Source organism: Perca flavescens, chromosome 22, assembly GCF_004354835.1.
Source record: "Perca flavescens isolate YP-PL-M2 chromosome 22, PFLA_1.0, whole genome shotgun sequence".
NCBI classification, from domain to species: Eukaryota; Metazoa; Chordata; class Actinopteri; order Perciformes; family Percidae; genus Perca; species Perca flavescens.
In genome coordinates, this window is record NC_041352.1 from 20554996 (window position 1) to 20574160 (window position 19165).

General features: G+C 42.1%; 1 protein-coding gene and 1 long non-coding RNA gene across 2 annotated transcripts; both read left to right on the forward strand.

Moving 5' to 3' along the window:
• Positions 1-2914: 2914 nt before the first annotated feature.
• Positions 2915-4564, forward strand: nell3 (NELL (neural EGFL like) family member 3). Its single transcript, XM_028569996.1, has 3 exons — positions 2915-3533; positions 4105-4410; positions 4551-4564. The coding sequence occupies exons 1-3, from the start codon at positions 2915-2917 to the stop codon at positions 4562-4564; spliced, it is 939 nt and encodes a 312-aa protein (XP_028425797.1).
• Positions 4565-4581: 17 nt separating this feature from the next.
• LOC114548935 (uncharacterized) lies at positions 4582-5322 on the forward strand. Its single transcript, XR_003691470.1, has 3 exons — positions 4582-4664; positions 5018-5084; positions 5238-5322. It is a non-coding gene; the product is annotated as an uncharacterized LOC114548935 (long non-coding RNA).
• The last annotated feature ends 13843 nt before the right edge of the window (positions 5323-19165 follow it).

The window sequence follows — 19165 nt, forward strand, 5'->3', positions numbered from 1 at the left end:
AACTCCTTAATCTGTTTAAAAAGAAAAATATGACTTTGCATTTGCATTATTTTGCTATTATTAGCACTTCTGTGTCCTATTTTCCCCCAAAGACCAGCCTCAGCTCCACTGGGAAAGGCAGACCACCCTCTCTGTGGCAAAATCCTGTCATCATACAGTGAAGCCGAACACCACAGGGGGAAACCAAGTAACCTTGAACGAGTCCAAGAGCCTTTCTTGACTCGTGATGTATTAAACAAACAGTCGGGGTACAGGCATGTGTCCCAAACCACCTTAATTTCCTCTCTCAGGGGTTGATAAACAGATGGACACCATAGGCAGCCTTCCATTAGCTGCAAGCATCTCCTAAACACAAGCCTGCCGGTGCCCCTGAGAACATTTCTCAAGTAGATACGCTGATTAACGGTCGTGGAGCACGGCAGCAAAGAGAGGGGCAATTTTTCTGCTTTGTTGTGTCTTTGCAGTCACTCTTCAGTCACGAGGGTGGTCCAACAGAGTGGATATTAATCATGTTTTTGGCCCATGCATACTGCAGCTTTAGGGTCAAGAAAGTGTAGAAGATTGCTATTTTTTGTCCATTTCAAATAAAGTAGGAGCTGCAATTTCAAACCTTTACAGGTTGCAAAACAAATCCTCATTTATTTGGGTTTTAAAGTGTTGCAGAACCCCAGATGGTAAGGTGTGAGGTGTAAGAGAGGGCATACTTTTAAGCTATTAGAATCCATCATATTAAATCAGAGTGCTCCGACACACTTCTAAAAACCTTTCTCTGGCTTTTCTGCACTAAAAGAAAATGGGGTGATAATGACAAAACCACTGGGCACCTCTGAAAACGATAAAGCAATTGTCAAATATACTTCACAGTGATGATGTGAACAGTGATGCATTAGGAGTGTTGTAGTGCCCTCTGTTTGTACTCTGCTGTACTATACATTTCAGCTCAGTGGGGGGCGGAGAGCAGTTCATGCTACCAGCCTGCACCACTTCTTTGTGGATCCACTCTGTATGTTTACACCAGGAAAATAACCAACAGTAAGCTGGATCTTTTCTGTTTATGCAACTAATTGAAGTTTCCAATCAGGCCCTCCTGCTCTGCTTGGCAGGATTGATTTGCCAACAGAATCCAACAAACAATGAAACTGTGGTTTGTTTTTATTAACATGAGTCAAACTTGCTCTATGGAGGCCCATTCCTGCCCAAACATACTCATGGTAAATCAAAATGAATATTCAAAGTCAACATTATGAGATAATAAATGTTTTAGTCCAGATTATGGGAGAATACATTATAATGAGAAACAGAAATATAAAAAATAATGAATAATAAATCACAATTATGGGATACAAGTCTAAAAAATATTGAATTAATAATTCAAAACTATGAAAAACTAAAAGGCAAATGATTAGATCAGTCACAAATTTGAGATATTAAGTATACAACAAGAGATATTCATCAAAATGAGAAGAAAAAGTCCACATTTTAAGAGAATAAATCACAGTTTTGAGAAAATAAGTCAATATGAGATATATCAAACATATTAGATAGTAAGTGAACATTATAAGATAAGTCAAAATGTTGAGATACTAAGTAAACATTGAGTTAAAACATTGAGAAAATTATGAGAAACCAAAATTAAGACAAAATTATGAGATGCTAGATTGAAAACTCAAAGTTTTGTTAAAAATTCAAAATGATGAAAAACTAAGGCAAATATGTTGGATAATATGTCACAAATATGATATATTAAGTGTGCATTGCGGGTCAAAATAAAGAGACAATAAATCAACTTTTTGAATTATTAAAGAAGAAAAATCAACTTCATAGCAGTCTTTTTTTTTCTTGTTATTTTCTTGGTGGAAATTAGCTTCCGTACCTGCCTGACATTGAAATAAAATCAAACAAAAAAATGACATCAGAACCTGCCAAACTACAAACATCCCAGCACACATAAGCCTCAGATAACCCCCCCGCTGGACATGTGGTTGTGCTGAAGCACCAAAATGAGAGGGTCCAAAAAACCAGCTGTGGGTTTCACATTCCTGACTTCTGCCATAGGTCCTTTCAACAAAAGTTTGACCTCTGTTGGCTCCTTCTATAAAGAGGGGCGCTCTTGTGTTGACAAGGCCACCGTAACCTGAAGGACACTGGGTTGAGGACAAGCAGCTGTCTCAACATTTAGGACGTTCTAAACAAAAGACACTGACACTTTCTGCAACTTGGATGGTCATAAGGTCATAGGGAAGTCAACAGTGAGTAAAATGAAAAGTGACAGTCATCAGGAAAAAAAGATGACAGGACTAGAGACAATTATTCTGGCAATCCATTGATAAAATCTCCCTTTGTTTTTTTTCTTTTAAAATGAAAATGGGAGCCAATATTTCCATTTAGAAAATGTTTCATTCTTTTTTTTTTTTTTTTTTTTTTTTTTTTTTTTTAACTCAATGGGGAACAGGGAAGGGGAAGGGTTAATTTGTGGCCGGGGAAACCTGATGCTAATTAAGTCTTAGGAATGCCACATACAGACATTGTAGTGCAGAAGCCCTCAGAGTGGGTTCGGCATGGAGAGAGCCAGTGGTTATGCGTGTGTCTAATGTTTTTATTCCGTACTGAGAGTCGGGAAAGCCAGTCTCACCGAACCCTGCTGAAGGTAATGTTCTGTCAAGAGTCTCTGTGGCAAGTGTTTTTCAGTTGTGACAGAGATGTTTCATCTGAAAGGAGAAGATCACTGATGGACTTCTTTTAGTTGATTCACAGAACGGTTTGAGATTTGTCCAGATGTAGGCTATTTTGGACTCAAAAGCTTAACTCGCATGTTTCTTCTTTTGCAGGCAGAGAGAGAGAGAGAGCGAGTGAGAGAGAGAGAGAGAGAGAGAGAGAGAGAGAGAGAGAGAGAGAGAGATAACTGACGCAAAAAATGGTTTTAGTAACACCAGTGCTGTTGCTGCTGCTGTCTTTGGTATCACTGCAAGCTGTCGCAGAGATTTGCCGCGGGACGCACTGCTACGGCGCGGAAACCGGCGATCCAAGACCGTGCACCGGAGCGCACTGTCCGGGGAGCAGATCCTCCAGAACGCCGCGGCAGTTTAACCCGACAACGCAGGGGAGAGCGGCGCATATAGTGGCCAGCCAACACCATGCGTACCCGAGCTCTCCAAGAGCAGCATCGGAAGCCTATCCGGCTGTCCAGACACTTCGCGTGCGGCACAGTGACAGCGGCACACGTATAAAAGCGCCTGAAGTTTTACCTGCACGATGCACCGATGCGGACTGCGCCGCTCTTGTGAAACAACTTCAACCCACTAATGACACCCAAGAATGTAGAGGGATCGAGTGCAGACTGCCACTGAGGATACGGCCAAAAGCTCGAGCAAAGTCTTGTGTGGGAGAGGGGTGTAGTTCAGAGGAGAGCCAGCCTGTCCATCTGTCCGACAGAGCCGCACAGTTTCTGGGAGATTTTCCGGAACTTGGATATCCGTCATCGGAACTTGGCGGCGCGCCTTTGGGTGTCCAGCTCACATGTGACATCAAGCCAGGTCTGCTATCATCATTATCATCATCATCATCTTCTAAAATGTTAACAGTTGTGTTTAGATAGTTATAGGCTGATTCACTTCTTCGAAATATCATTTGTGCACAATTACGCACCACAGCGTGAGATTTCTGGTTGAGTGACAAGCTTCAAAAGAAGTTGATGAATTATATTGCACTGAAAACAGTATTTTCAGTTTCACCAAATGTGTGTTACTCTTTATTGACCTAAACCCTCTTTTTCCACCAGTGATTTGCAAAATGGGATTATGGTCTAAAAGCAAAAAGGAAGACTTTGTTGACCTTCAGTCCAAAAATGATAACTGCAGAGCAACTGGACTGGAAAAATGTCTCTGAGTCAGTTGTCCAGAAAATGTGCTTTGATGTTGGTCCATACAGGAAACTTTCATTGCACTTGCCAGCTAGGCCAATAAAGTGGGGTCACTGGGTGTTCACACTTTGTTCCAGCATTATTTGCAGAAAGAGTCTTAATCTCATTTAATCCCTTCCTCAACTGCAGTGTTTAACAAGCACTTGTCTGGTCCCATCTTTCATTCGGCATTATTTTCCCCACAGGGGAGAATGAAGTTCCCTCAGAAGATGCCCTCATCTTGCACCTCCAGCTGGCAAAGGGGCAGGAGAAGCTGGTGGAGGCCCTGCGAGGCCAGCAGATGGTCATCCGCGACCTGCAGCAGAAGCTCGCCGACCAACAGGAGGCGCTACTGTCCCAGCAGAGGGAGATCCTGGACCAGCAGCGGCGCATGTATGAGCAGATGGATGTGGTAAAGGCCCAGTACGGCCTCCTCTCAGACACTGTCAAACAGGTTTCCTTCCAGGGTCTGCAGGCTGAGCTGCAGAGCTACTTTGAGAGCCACCTGGCGAGTCTGCAGAGCCAGGCCCGCAGCCACCTGCAGAAGTCCTACGCCGTGCATAAAATGGACATGGACTCAAAGGTGATGGATGTAGTCGGAGAGGCACATTTTCCTCAACCTCTGCTGGGATGCCCTTCATCCTGTGGAAAGGAGGAGTTTTGTGATTTTCAGAGGGACCCACCTCAGTGTGTGAAGTGCACCATGTGTCCACCGGGCTTCTTTCTGATTTCACAGTGCTCTCCTACTGCAGACAGGATGTGCCAGGTATGGTCCTTTAAAATACGGATATGTTCACACACCCCTGTAGCTATATTTTAAACACACTGCTGTCTGTGTTCACAATGGTGTGACTGATATCTGTTCTATATTTATGTTATCTGCGATGTGTGGAAACAAAGCCACTGCACCCAAAAGTGTGAATGGGTGAACTGGGTCACTCAGTGGTTTTCAAGCATATGGCAGCAAACATAACAGCTGATTTGGAGTGTCAATGTTCATACTCATCCCTGATCAAAATAAAACTGAACTCAGCTATCTGCAGTTTCAGTACAACCTATTGTTAACATTAAATGTAAATTAAGCAATATGTATTCATGATGATAATTTATGAATTGCAGGACAGAGATGAATGTCTTGAAGTACCAAACATTTGCGGAGAGCGAGTGAAGTGCCTTAATACTCCAGGTGAGTTCAACATATTGCTTATTTTTTAAAGCAGTTTATTATCTTATTGTAGTGGAATAAAGTCATTTCCCTCTTAGTATTTTCAGTTTAGAACACACTTTTCACCTTTTTACTCCTTGGTTTCAAGATTCTCTCTGGTCTTTATCCCCACAGGGGGGTTCAGGTGTCTGGGAGTTTCTGATAGAGAAGCAATGATGGGCTTGTGTGGTCACGACTACTTCTACAACCAGGAGCTGCAGGAGTGCCAGGCCTGTTCTGACTGTGATGGAGAGTCCGTTTCCTCTCTCTGCACGGCTATCAGCGACTCTGTCTGCGGCCAGCCTTCAGAGAGCCGACTCTCCCAGTCTTGGGGGGCCAATGTGGCAGTTCCACCTGCGAGGACCTCTGGCGCCCACGTCTTCCCCGGGCTTCAGCTAAACATCCGAGGCAAAGAGAGAATTGATCTGTTGTCCAACGAGGCGGGGCAGGTGACGTTCTTGCAGCATGGCCTGGTGTGGTTGGATCATAACTTTGCGATAAAGCACAGCTGCAGGAACTTCCTTCAGGTGGGAATGAGGCTCAATGGGAGCCAGGAGGAGGAGGGTCTGGACCTCAGTGGTGTTCGCATCGAACAGCCGGACGGGAAGTACTTCCAGGGTGTCAGCGCCAGCAGTGGAGTCGAGGTGGAGCCGAACCAAACTTTCACTCTGCTGCTTAAGAGTCCGAATCAACACTGCAACCAGAGCAAGGATCTTCACGTCTATGATATCACCACCCCTTCTTTCAGCTTGCTCTGGTTGTCGCATGACACCGGTGCTGTAGCTATGACGGCACAAATGTCCCTGTTGACGCACTACCAGACCAGCTACCGCCCAACTTTCCGCATGACCTCAGTGTCGGACCCATATATGATCATTCTAACTCACGACAACCGCGGAGTGCGCTTCACAGAAAGTGGTGTTGTAAAGTTCGTCCTCCAACAGGCGCTTTACTCTATGGGCCACACCTGCATTCGAGAGGGTTTCTCCCTGATTGCCTACACCAACCGCAACGGGACTGGCCAGGAGGCGATGCAAGCCTTCAAGACGGGCGTCAACTACAGGGACACCTCCATCACCCTCTCTGGCGCTGTGAGCGTAGCCAGCGGGGACACGCTTAGCTTTGAGATCACATCTCCGTCCCAGTGCAACATCCGCTACTTTGGGGACAGCACTGGGATCAGTATGCTGAGTCTTATCTGGATTCCCTCAGCCGTGTCGTCAGCCATGACTGCTACCGTGTCCAGGACTGGTCTGCCCTTTGGAGCCGTCAGGAATAAGCCGCTGTCATTCCAGCAGATCAGCCCGGACACGCTGCAGGTTCATTTGGCACGCTCGGGACAGCCAAACAGCCGGAAGAACTTTATATTCCACGAGAAAGGGACGGCGAACATAGCCCTGAACCTGAAGCTGATACACTCCTGCAATATTGTAAAACTCACTTTGCAGCGGGTTGGGGGTCAGGCCCAGCAGGCAGGTCCTGTGGCTCAGCAAGTGTCTGGATATATGCCTGAAGGGAGCGAGTGGGCCAGTATCGGGCTGAGGGCCTCATTTCCGGTCCAGAACGGTACAGCGATCTATGTTACTCTGGACTGCATTCGCGGACGGGTTAACCAGATAACACACGAGGGCGGAACTAACATTTCAATCCTCTGGGTTGCACTGTGATCCAAGAAGGGATGATGAAGCCTTTGTCATTAATACAGTTTGTGAAAAAAACAATATTGAATTGCAGAGCAGATTCAACAATTTACCAAATTAAGAGAGAAGACCAGATGAAAAACAATGTTATTCATCTATTACACATATTTTGTCATATTATTGATTTAAATGTATATTTCATCACCTCTTTAGACTTTTATTGTGAAATCCCTTTTGGGTATGATTAACATACATAAGTACTGCTTTTGCTTGAAGTACTTCGGCTGGTTGAGCAGTGACCAATTATTCATGGTGTTGGTTTGATTGTGTCTGTGTGTGTGTGTCTGTACAGTATGTGTGAGTGTGTGTACATACATGTGCAGTGGTGCTTATATATGTGTATATATGTGTGTGTGTGTGTGTGTGTGTGTGTGTGTGTGTGTGTGTGACACATTGGCATGCCTACTTTTGAATGAGTCGGTTAATATGTATATCCTTCTATTCCTGCACATATTTAACTTGCGTACTGTATGTAACAAACCTTTTTGGATTATATCATTAGGGATTTTAAAATAGTTTGATATTTTGGGACATATGCTTATTCACTTTCTGGATGAATTAAAGTAGATAGATGCCACTCACCAATATGAGTGGTATCAATCTTCTCATCTAGCCTTACTAAAACTATATTCATACATTTCCAAAATGGCAAGCTATCCCTTCAATGCTCTAAAAGAGTAATGAAAGAGCTATACATACAATTATATGTAGTAAACTTTCATAAGTAGGAGTTGGTATTTGATATTGTTTTTGATGATATTTATTTGCCTTTTATAAAAATGACTTTTGTATTTACACTATACAATGCATACATTTGTCAGACATGAGAAAGATATATGTCGTGTATAGCACTGGGTAGGCAGTGTTAAAATCAAATACATGCAGCGATAGCCTCTATCATAGGTTTATTTGCACACGTAAAGTTTAACTTAGTATTATGGAATGTGCAAACATCATACTTTGTTATTCTTTGCCTAAACGCTGTTTCCCTGTGAAGAGTTGCCCATGCATATCCTTCCTAATTGCCTCGGTGTGTGTTCTGTCCTCTAAACAATTAGGCATAATTAAGTGTTTCAAGGAGTTGGCAGCGAAGCCGCCACTGACATTCTTCAGCTTTATTCTCACTTCATTACATTTAGCGATTTTTTTTTGTTCTGTGGTTGGGCTTTCTGCACTCAATGCATGCATACTTGTTCAACACCAAATAAAATGCGCATATATTTTGCCAGAAAATAAGTTTTACTCATAGCTTGTTAATCCACAAGATATTTCAAATTGTATTTAAATTTAGCATGATGTAAAGCATTCCTGTATAGCCACATAATTTGACATCTCACATGGCCTTAATTCTAATATCTTGACATTTATTTTATAGTGGGTTTTTAATAATTTTCCATCAAATTAAAGGGTAAAAGTTTACCATTCAGACATTACTCATTCCATTTAATCTCAAACATACTGAATCTATTTGAAAGCAACCTTATTCAACAGCTATAGGTGCCAAAATTGAAGACACAATACCTGGAAAATCATACACTGCATTCCTCTCAATTGGTCTTAATCAAGTTCAAATTATTCTTCCATCTATTACCTATAGGAGAGCTGTACTTTAGCTTAAACATAACAAATAGCCTGAGTCAGAGAGAGAGAGAGAGAGAGAGAGAGAGAGAGAGAGAGAGGTTTGTAAGAAACAATCTAATGTTTCTGTCGGTTGCCTGAATTGAAAACAGGTGTTTCAGTGGAGCAGTGCTCCAGATGTCTGACGCTGCAGATCAAATGAGACCCACAGCACTTGAAGAGTTTCAGAGACACCAGAGAGAGAAACAGGGACAGAAAAACTGCAGGAAAGAACAAAACTAAGCAGAGGAATGTGTGTGTATTAAAAACTTTGTATTTTAAGCTCCTCTAATCAATATTTTATATATTCACCATGGTTTAAATGACTACATGTTAATGTGAAAGGGCTCACTTGTGATGGGAAAGAGTGATCACCCAACTCTGTAGTTCCCATTAGCTCTACGACACTTCTTTTAGTTAGCCTTTTTAGTTGTGTTTTGGTTGGACGGCCAACAAATTCCACATTCATCAGCCCCATTTCCAGCAGATGTTTCCAGCTAAAAAAAGCTGATACAGTAAGCTCACTTTATGCCACCTGCCTAGCACCAAACGGCAGACAGACAAAGTTAGGCCTTAGCTGGTAAAGCTTCAAAGTTATTTTCTCCTGGAATGGAGGCCAAAGCTAAAAAGGAGAGTATGGAGTTACATTCATCAAATGCCCAGAAACACGACTCAGGCAACGGATTGTTGTGGAGATGGGATCCATCATGGTGCCACTTAGTCACAAAGTTTAGCTACTTTTGAGCTAATTATTTCACCCACTTTCTTGTAACCACCAACAGTTCATTAGCTACCCAAATCTCACTCCATAGATCAGTCAGCACAGTTCTTGAGGAGCTGGCAGACCTGGAAGCATTCATTGATCACAACTATATGATCAACAGCGTAAAGTAGAAACTACTTGCCCTATGCTTGAGCTAGTCTATATCCACAACGTTCCACTTCTGGGATTGCTCTGGTGCCGCCACATGTCCCTTTTTTCGGCCAGATGTCCGTTACCTTCCACTTTCTTTGTGTTGGAATTTTAAACTTTGGTCAATTCATGAGGACTATGGTTAACTGCTCCTCAGATCTCTGCAGGGTAAATCCAGACAGATAGCCTGACCATCTGTCCAATATGAGTTTTCTGTTGCACGACTAAAACAACCTTTGAACGTACACATTTCACCAAAACAAGTTCCTTCCCGAGGCTATTTTGCAGCGGCGCTGGGGCTCTAACACTCGTCCATGACGATTGCGATTGGTTTTAAGAAATGCCAATAAACCAGAGCACGTTTTTCGCCCATCCCGGACTAGCCAGACCCTCCTTTGCAGCAAAGTTATTCATCAATAATCAAAAAGGATTGCAGCTTAAGCCGTACATTTGCCCTCAACATCACAAAAGTTGACTTGACAACAAATTAATGCCAATTAAAAACCGACACATATGACTGTTCCATTTACTGCCACACAGTGGCAGTTTAATCATGTGACTGTAATCATGTGACCATTCCATTTATCGTAACAGGCACAGTTAAATACGTAAATGTTGTGAAACGGTACTAGTTAAGGCAACAAAAATACAGGATTAGTAAAACAGCAGGGATCGGCTTAAAATGGTTTAAAATGAGTCATGTAAAACTACTGAAATGTAACGCGAAATCACTGCATCACGGACTAAGGTCCGTAAAACTCGTAAAGAATTAAACTTTTGGTTTCACGTGGGACACAAACCACGATCTCCTTAGTAAAAAGTCCTGTGTTTCTTCTTCCTTACGAGCAATTTGGCACTCACTTTTTCCCCCCTCACTTCCTTGTTTGCTCTTGCAATAATTACTACAGCCACGAGAGGTTGCCGCCAAACAAGAATCCTAATTGTTGGTCATTATGAGCTGCTTTGACCCATATGGTCATTTTCTGGGTGGGGACAGGCTGGTCTGCTGGATGTATAATAGGCAATTTATTGCTCACACATCAGCCTGTACAACATCATAAGGTGGTAGGGTGTTGTTTTAAGTTTGCTTCCCCCAACATTTAAGCACTTCAACCTACAATAAGATTTTTTTGGTCACTGGGGGGGCAGTGGAAAAAGTTGTAAACACTCACCTTCTAAGTTGATTTACAACCTTAGTTTTTGTCTAGGGGAACTCAGGAAGTATCCTAAAATGGTTACCCAATCCTTTGGAAAACAAAACATCAGTAAGCCAACTGCTGAGACAATTCAAGTTAAAAATTAATGATTAATTTACAGCAGAATAAATGGTAAGCAGTGATAAACAAACTAAAAATAGAAATTAAATAACACGTCAGGGTCTCCAAGGTCAAAACTCACACTACCTAGAAAGAATAGAAGCTGAGCTACAGACTCAAACAAAAATACATAATACTAACCTCTCTGGCTGTTCACAAAACAGGAGAATAAAACAAATGGTGGAGAAACCGCTACAAAGCTTCCGGTAACTGAGACTAATTTGCAAAACAGGTACTGTTGAAACAACAGCAAAATAGAATAGGCGTACCAACTAGCTATTAGCAGCACAACAGACAGCTCCATGGCAAAAGCAAAGGGAGAAACACTGGCTCTGGGAGCTGATATGCAGCTCTGCTGACCATCAGATGGAGATCAGGTGTGGATGATCCAGGGACTCGGAGGGGCGTGGCACACCTGAAACGCAGAGAAGGCAGCTTTCTCCCAAAAAGAGCCTAAGACCCTGTTTACACGTACATGGTTATTTTTACAAATGGAGACATTTCCCTTCATTTGTGCCCTTCGTTTACACGCAAACGGAGAATTCGCCTCTGGAAACCGAGTCTTTCTATAAGACTCGATTTCCAGAGTGGAGATTTTTGAAATCTTCGTTTGCACGTTTGCATATAAACTGAGACAAACGGAGGTTTAGGCCAAGGGGGTAAGCTTTGCTTCAGAACTCGAACCTCCTATGGCGCCATTTTGATGCTACAAAATGATCACCTCCCGTTAGCATTCCATTGACTGCCATTCATTTTGGCATCACTTTGACAGTGAATAACTTTACATCTGAAGCGTTTAAAGACTCTATTTGTCCATTGTTTATTTCTAAAGAAACACGACAATGTATAAAAGGCTCCATTACCTTGTACCTCATGTTATGGCTCCGTAGCAGAAGTTTTTGTAAAAGTAGGCTAACGATTGTGTCATAACCAAGCGACTTACTGTCGCATAGTAGAGGAATTACCGTATAGTACATTAGCTGTTTAGGTTTAATTACTAATGTTAACTAGCATGTTAGTTAGCAATAATTAGCCTGTGCCCATGTTATCTCCTTACATATACCTACGCTCTCCGTCTCTGCAAGATTGGGAATGATTGAGATTTCTCTTGGCACAGCTACCAGAAGACTTCCAACTTTCAGACAGGTTGCTCACGTCACATTTATGTTGTCTCTGTCAGTTGGAGGCTGCGCAGTAACACTCAGCGCTCACCGGAAAAGTGCTTCTAATAGCTTTCACTGGTCTCCGTCCAGAGCAACGGGGTCCGTTGGTCCATTCTTATATACTGTCTATGGTTTAGGCAGCCGAGAGAGAGAAAGAGAAAGTGATTTGTTGCTGTTGTTGCTATTTTCGGGCTTCTGATTGGCTAAGTGGGCTTGAACTTCTCCTTACACTGCCACCTACAGGTTTGGCGTGCTCTTGACTGCATTTACGGCATATATACATGGGTACGTGTAAACGAACACTTTTCTGAAAACTGACAGCTGTGCATGATGTTATTTTTGAAAACGGAGAGGTTGAAATGTCCGTTTATGAAAATAGCCGGCCACATGTAAACGTAGCATAAGTGATAGACTATAGAACAAATCAGATTTAATATTAAAGAAATACTACAACTGAATTCAGGACATGTGGGTTATAGGGCAATATTTATTAATTTTTTTAAAGTAGGCTTATTAGAATAACATCGAGTTTCATTCTTTTTTTAAAGTTTTTTTAGTAAAAGTAGTTGTAGTTGTTGTAAGCAATTCTGATCCACACTCCATTTTAGAAGGTGGCGGTAATGCACAACAAACTCTTGTTACTGCCAAATGCTCCACTATGTTCACCAGCTAGTCGCTAACTGTGTCTTTCTGCTCAGCAGGTAGTGTACAGTGCGTTTTGCCTGCTGCAGCCGAAAATGACTCAATGAGAGCGAGGAGAGTGAATCAAATTAATGAAGTTGCGGGGCCACAAAAAACCCAAACAATAAGCTACAGAGCTCCATAGATAGAGCTGAGGGGAACTGCAGCCGGGTGATAATCCTCTGTGGATTCATCACTTCTATCCATTCATAGATTCATTGTTTATATACAAAATATTGATCATAGCAGCTCTAAATGAGTTGCATAAAACCAAGAGTTAATAAAAGTTTGGCACAGATCTGGTGCCTCAGTCAAAATAATTGAATCAACCAAAGAATTTCGGAAATTCAATCAACAAATGTGATGTGAAAACAAGAAAACGTGTTGTGCAGTTTGATGAGCTGAAGACTTGCATGCCAGTGCATCTGCTGCAAAACAGAGAAACATCATTCATCACCGCAATGCATCTGTTGTGAGTTTATTTGCTTTCTGAGGGTGTTTGGAGTTCACTCAGTCAATGGCATGCAAGGACGTTACTTTAACACAACACACAGCAGTGATGAGCGCAAAAGCACAACTGTTTCCACAACTAAACTATCCAACTCCTTTAGAAAGTATTTCACTTAATACTCTAAATGTGCATTTGCATCATTTGTTCCTGTGTGCTGAAAACCAATGCAACACAGTGTCATGTTAACAGACAAATCAGTCGCAGTGATTTGTGGTCGAGGTGAAAACCCTCCTAACCCAAACCTGGCCCCAAGCTGCCCCGATGTTGACTTAAAAAGGACAAAGCCGGAGACAGGCTTGCTTTAATCAGAAGCGGATGTTACTGTAAGAGCCAAGGCCTCTTGTCTACAGGGAAATGTTTAGACCATGTGGTCAGGTTTGATGCTGCCTGCAATCCTCCGCGCCGTGTGTTACACTGGTACTTGACAGTGGATTTATGGGGTGCGAAGAAAGTTTGTAATGATCTAGATTTACCATTACCCAGCTCGATGGGTTCTTCTAAGTCTAAATACGGAAATTAAAGCCACTGGGCCTTTGAAATGTCTTCATTTTGTTCAAGTTTTTGCCTGCTACATTGAGTTACAGCCGGAAACCACATCTGTACTGTACAAAGTAATGTTGAAGTTTGGTACCAAAAGTATCACTCATAACATCTTTTATAGGTCTGGCCATATTTAAAACAAATTTTTTATTTATATCTTTCTGTTGTGCCAAAAACTTTTAATCGTGTGCATGAACTAGTTGGATGATACCAATGAGGATTAATTCCTTTAGAAAGGAAACTGAGTTTTGTAATTTGTGCCTAAGTTGAAGACAAAGGAATGAAGCTACATCATTCAGCTGGTAAAATTTCAGATGATGTTTGTTCTAAAAGCTTTAACAATATCTCTTTGGAGTTGAAAGAGAGGTGTTACTACTCCTTTTCCTCATAACAGGCTGATGACTGAGGCCCATAAATGGTAACTTAAGTAATGGCAATTTGCATTTACAATAGGTATAATGTATAATGTTATAACAATGTATAAAGGTATAATGTTTATCATGTTGCGTTCTTCTTTGTTTTAGTTTTAGCATGCTAACATTTGCTGAGGCCGATGAGGACGTCATAAGGATGCCATTTTGCAGGTATCTGGTCATAAACCAAAGTATTGGCCAAATTATATTTTAACCTGATGTTGGCACTAGAACTGAAGTCAGGGGATCATCAAAGATTACCCAAATTTCACAGCAAACCATTCAAAAGTTCCAGACATTTTACTCAAAACCACAAATGCCAACATCATGGTGGCGCTGGAGGAAAAGTCAGGAAATCACCAAACTCATTGTGCATCCTCAGGGAGCCATGAATGTCTGTACAAAATCTCATGGCAATCCATGAAATAATAGTTGAGATATTTCACTCTGGACCGAGCTACATACATTCATCCATAGAGCCAAGCAGCTGGTGTGGCTACAAATGTGGTTCTTTGTCTCAAATCACTGAGGTTTGACTCAAATTCTGAGATTATCTTCCTCTGCCTCTGGGAGAAGTTAGTCTAACAAAAAGTCCAATATTTGTCTTACTGAGATGTGTCTGGGCTTATAGGTGCAAAACCACTTTATACATATCTCTGGGTTCTTAGTAACTGGTTGTTCTCCATCATCCTCGCCTTCTTGCGCATCCGCTCATCTGTCGCAATCTCCTCCCCTCCTTCATCCATCTGTGCCAGTGTTTTTGTCCTCATTAGAGAGGTTACTGATGCATGAGGGAATGGGCTGGCAGGCCAGTAGCCACATCAATAAACGTGGGCTTCATATTAAGCGGGATGTGAAAAGTTTCTCGGTCTGACAAACACAAAAACAGGTGAACGCCGTCCGAGGTCTTTAAATTCCTAATATTTTTTATGTCGTCTATCAAGTAATACCGTATAGAGAAAAGAGTTTCTTTCATAGTACAGCAAACACAATACTTGCTTTCTGTAGGATATTTTGGAAAGCTGAAACCTATACTGGCACTGAAAATAATCATGCTGGACATGCTGTATCTCCCTTTTCAAGACTTGGCAAGGGCTCTGCATAGTTCCCTCCAGTGTCTGGTAAATTACCTGATCACCAGGAATGCAGCATTTAATTTTCTTGTTCTTTAGCTGACCTTAACAATTTCTGCGTCAAGGGCAATCTGAAACTCCAGAGCCATGGGGATCAGTCAGTTTGTGTGTGTGTGTGTGTATGTGTGTGTGTGTGTGTGTGTGTGTGTGTGTGTGTGTGTGTGTGTGTGTGTGTGTGTGTGTGTGTGTGTGTGTGTGTGTATAATATACACATGTAAATGCAAAAGGGAGAAAGGTCTGTCTTACTGTCTTCCTGAAGAGGTCATTTAAAGCCCTGATGATGAATAATAGGTTGGCTGAATGTGAGCGAGTGAGTCCCTCTGGTGTATATTTAAACGGCGGAGAGATGCTCTCTTACTCATATCAACTCCCTGGTGGTCCGTGAGGTTAATTGCTTTTTCCGGCAGGCGCTTACAGATTAACTATCTCACTGAATGCATCAATAGAAATGACTCTGCATGTACCACAATAAGTTCAATGGAGTGGCGTGTGTGTGTGTGTGTGTGTGTGTGTGTGTGTGTGTGTGTGTGTGTGTGTGTGTGTGTGTGTGGTGCACCGCGAGGTCAGAGAAGCTAATGAATGCGACTGACTTTGACTAAGAAAAGTGAACTCCGAACTTGGCTTTAGAGTGTGATAGTCCAACATTTAGATCATTGTAGCAGATGCAACCCAGAAAGCATGGATTTGGTGATTTTCAGGTGAAAAGATTTATTGTCTTATTACTAGACTACTTTTTGGTAGAAAATTGAAAGTTTTTAAGCCAAGGCCAATTCCAATTTATTACACTTTTGGTCTTGTTGATGTAGTTTTTGGTTACAGTTAGAAAATAGTTAGATAGCACATCCGCAGATAAGGAGAAGCATGTATTAGCTCTGCTTCTCTCCACCAACTCCTGAAGAAAATATTTGTCTGTTAAGCAGCTAAATGCCCCTTTAGGTTCAAAGGCTAGTCACTAACTGGGTTTGTCTTGTGTTTGGTGCTGAGCAGGTAGCTCACAGTGGGTTTTTCAGAGCTTTTTTTCATTGAAAACAGCTGTGTCCTGCGTCTGGAAAAACGACACTTATGAGAGCGATGAGAGCGAATTAAAGCAGAAAAATCAAAACAATGAGCTGGAACACACTGAAACGCAAACAAACTCCTGGCTTGATGGCCGATAAATAACGCCCGTCAACCGAGCATGCAGCCTCTCCCCTAAGGTGACCACACTTTCATGTGTTATCTGAGCAGTGTCAGAGTGAAACCAAACACTAACGGATCACCTACCAGCTTCTGGGCTGACATTAGGGCAGAGGCAGAGTTCAGGCAACGTACGGCTCAGCAGACTGTGAGGTGAACGCCACCAACTCCAACAGACACCAACATCTGGCGTGGCTTAGCCGCCCCCCACACACACACAGACACACACACACACACACACACACACACACACACACACACACACACACACACACACACACACACACACACACACACAAATATAGGCCTACACGGTCTGTTTTCAGGAAAGACTTCAGTCGTTTATAGAAGCATGAGAATCCTTTTGGTCTTTCTGTCAAAATGCTTTGGTAAGCCTCTCTCAAGCCAGCCACCCTGACTTTACCATCTGTTGGTTTGCTCGTAAATCACCGCAAAGTTTGAGAAAAGAGTAACTTCTTCAGCTTAAACTTTATGGCATGTTTGCTACATTTCTCCTATCTGTTTGGATTGAGCAGCTCGTCGTTTCTCTGTGTAATCACATGTAGGATTAGTGTGCCGGGGCTTTAAAAGGCCTATGATGTGCGCCACATGGTCGGGGGTTGCTGCAAAACACTGAGCAGATCATCCAGGTGACGCTGGTGATAAACTGCTCGTGTGGGAACATCTCTGATCACTGACAGGAAGGGAACTTGCAGCGTAAATCTCTGAGAAATGTCCGACCTGGTCGTTATTCTTATTATTCCTTGAGTTAATTTGTAATCTGTAAAGCAGTGATGAAAATGTTTACACTCTGTGGAATACGGAGTTGCCTGTCAGGACGATAACAGTCAAGCTTGATTGAAATTAATTTGGTCCCTCCCTTGACACCAAAATGTGATGTCAAGAGTACACATAGGTAATTCCTTGATGATAATTAATGGAGGCTGAGCTGACAAGTCATTTTGTGTCCATGTGGCTCTGCAGCAAGAAGAGCGGATCGTAGAACTCCCCATGTGGGGAGGATAGCTCACGTGATGATTTCATGTGTGCGTGTGCATACTGTGCATCTGAGGCTTTGTCCATTCATTTATGTGTCAGTGCATTTGACAGCACATATACAAACTAAAAGAGTTAGTGATTATTCCTTGCCAATCTTCTAAAATCATTTCCATTTATCTTTTATTTTGGTTTGGATCAGAGTTCCTCTTTTGCAGTTCAATTTAGCTAAGTTAGCTATGAGTCCTTCCAAAAAATGGTGGTTCATTGGCTTTACCAATTCATGTTCAATTCAACAAAAACTAATGATTTGGTAGCGTATTTGTACCTGTACCATACACCATTTACCAACCTCATTTATATAATTAAGGGTAGACTAAATATTCCCGGTATAATGCAGTACAGTTCAACAGCACCACAAACACAACACCTCTCTGAAACAATTTCAACAAAAAACTTCATAAACGTAGGATGTACTGTAGTTTTAGCTATCTCATAATCCAACAGATTCCAAAGGGATAAACCTTTCCTTAAATAGCACAATCAGGACAAACCTTACATACAACATCACCAGCGTGTTGCCGATCCCTTCAACTGTTTCATAATGTGGAATTAGATTAATATTGCACCATCTAGAGCCTTTTAGCACAGATTTGGTTATATCTATGTAGGATTTTGCAACTATGCAAACAAAAAATAATTTGTGTAAGAAATATATATATACACTACCGGTCAAAAGTTTTAGAACACCCCATTTTTTTTTGTTTTTTATTGAAATTTTAGCAGTTCAAGTCCAATGAATAGCTTGAAATGGTACAAAGGTAAGTGGTGAACTGCCTGAGGTTAAAAAAAAAAAGTAAGGTTACCCAAAACTGAAAAATAATGTACATTTCAGAATTTTACAAAAAGGCCTTTTTCAGGGAACAAGAAATGGGTTAACAACGTAAAGCTGTTCTGCAGCAATGGAGGTTGATCAAGCTTTGAAAGTTGGTGCTACCAATTCCCACAGGTGTTCCAACTTGTCCAAACCCCATCTGTTTGTATAACAGTATTGTTGGAACACACTGTGGTACTGTACCCTTGTGAGCAGAGTAGTGTGTTGCCATAAAAATGGTGGGAAAAAGGCAATTAACAATGGAAGAGAGACTGACCATCATAACACTTAAGAATGTTGGTCTTTCCTACAGAGAAATTGCGAAGAAAGTCAAGGTGTCAGTGAGTACAGTATTCTTCACCATCAAAAGGCACTTAGAAACTGGGGGAAACTCTGACAGGAAGAGGTCTGGCAGACCCAAAGCCACAACAGAATCAGAAGACAAATTTCTGAGAGTCAACAGCTTGCGTGATAGGCAGATCACAGGACAACAGCTTCAAGCACAGCTTAATAGTGGTCGTAATAAGCAAGTTTCAGTTTCAACTGTAAAGAGAAGACTTCGAGCTGCAGGTTTGATAGGTCGAGCTGCAGCAAGAAAGCCATTGCTAAGACGTCAGAAAAAGAAAAAGAGGCTTTCCTGGGCAAGAAACATCAACAATGGACTACTGAAGACTGGAAGAAGGTGTTATGGAATGATTGAAATCTTCGGTTCATCACGCAGGATTTTTGTACGCCGTCTAGTAGGCGAAACGATGGTTCCTCAGTGTGTGACATCAACTGTCAAACATGGAGGAGGAAGCGTGATGGTCTGGGGCCGTTTTGCTGGATCCAGGGTCGGTGAAAGGCACCCTGAACCAAAATGGCTACCACAGCATTTTGCAGCGCCATGCAGTACCCTCTGGTATGCGCCTAGTTGGTCAGGGGTTCATCCTACAGCAAGATAATGACCCAAAACATAAGTCCAAGCTATGCCAGAACTACCTTAGCAAAAAAGAACCAGATGGTAAGCTTAAAAACATGTGGCCAGCAC

Excerpts from the sequence above, each read along its gene's own strand:
- nell3 (XM_028569996.1), top strand. The coding sequence starts at position 2,915 with ATGGTTTTAGTAACACCAGTGCTGTTGCTGCTGCTGTCTTTGGTATCA. Across the intron at positions 3,534-4,104 it reads CACATGTGACATCAAGCCAG|GGGAGAATGAAGTTCCCTCA; the intron begins GTCTGCTATCAT and ends TTTTCCCCACAG.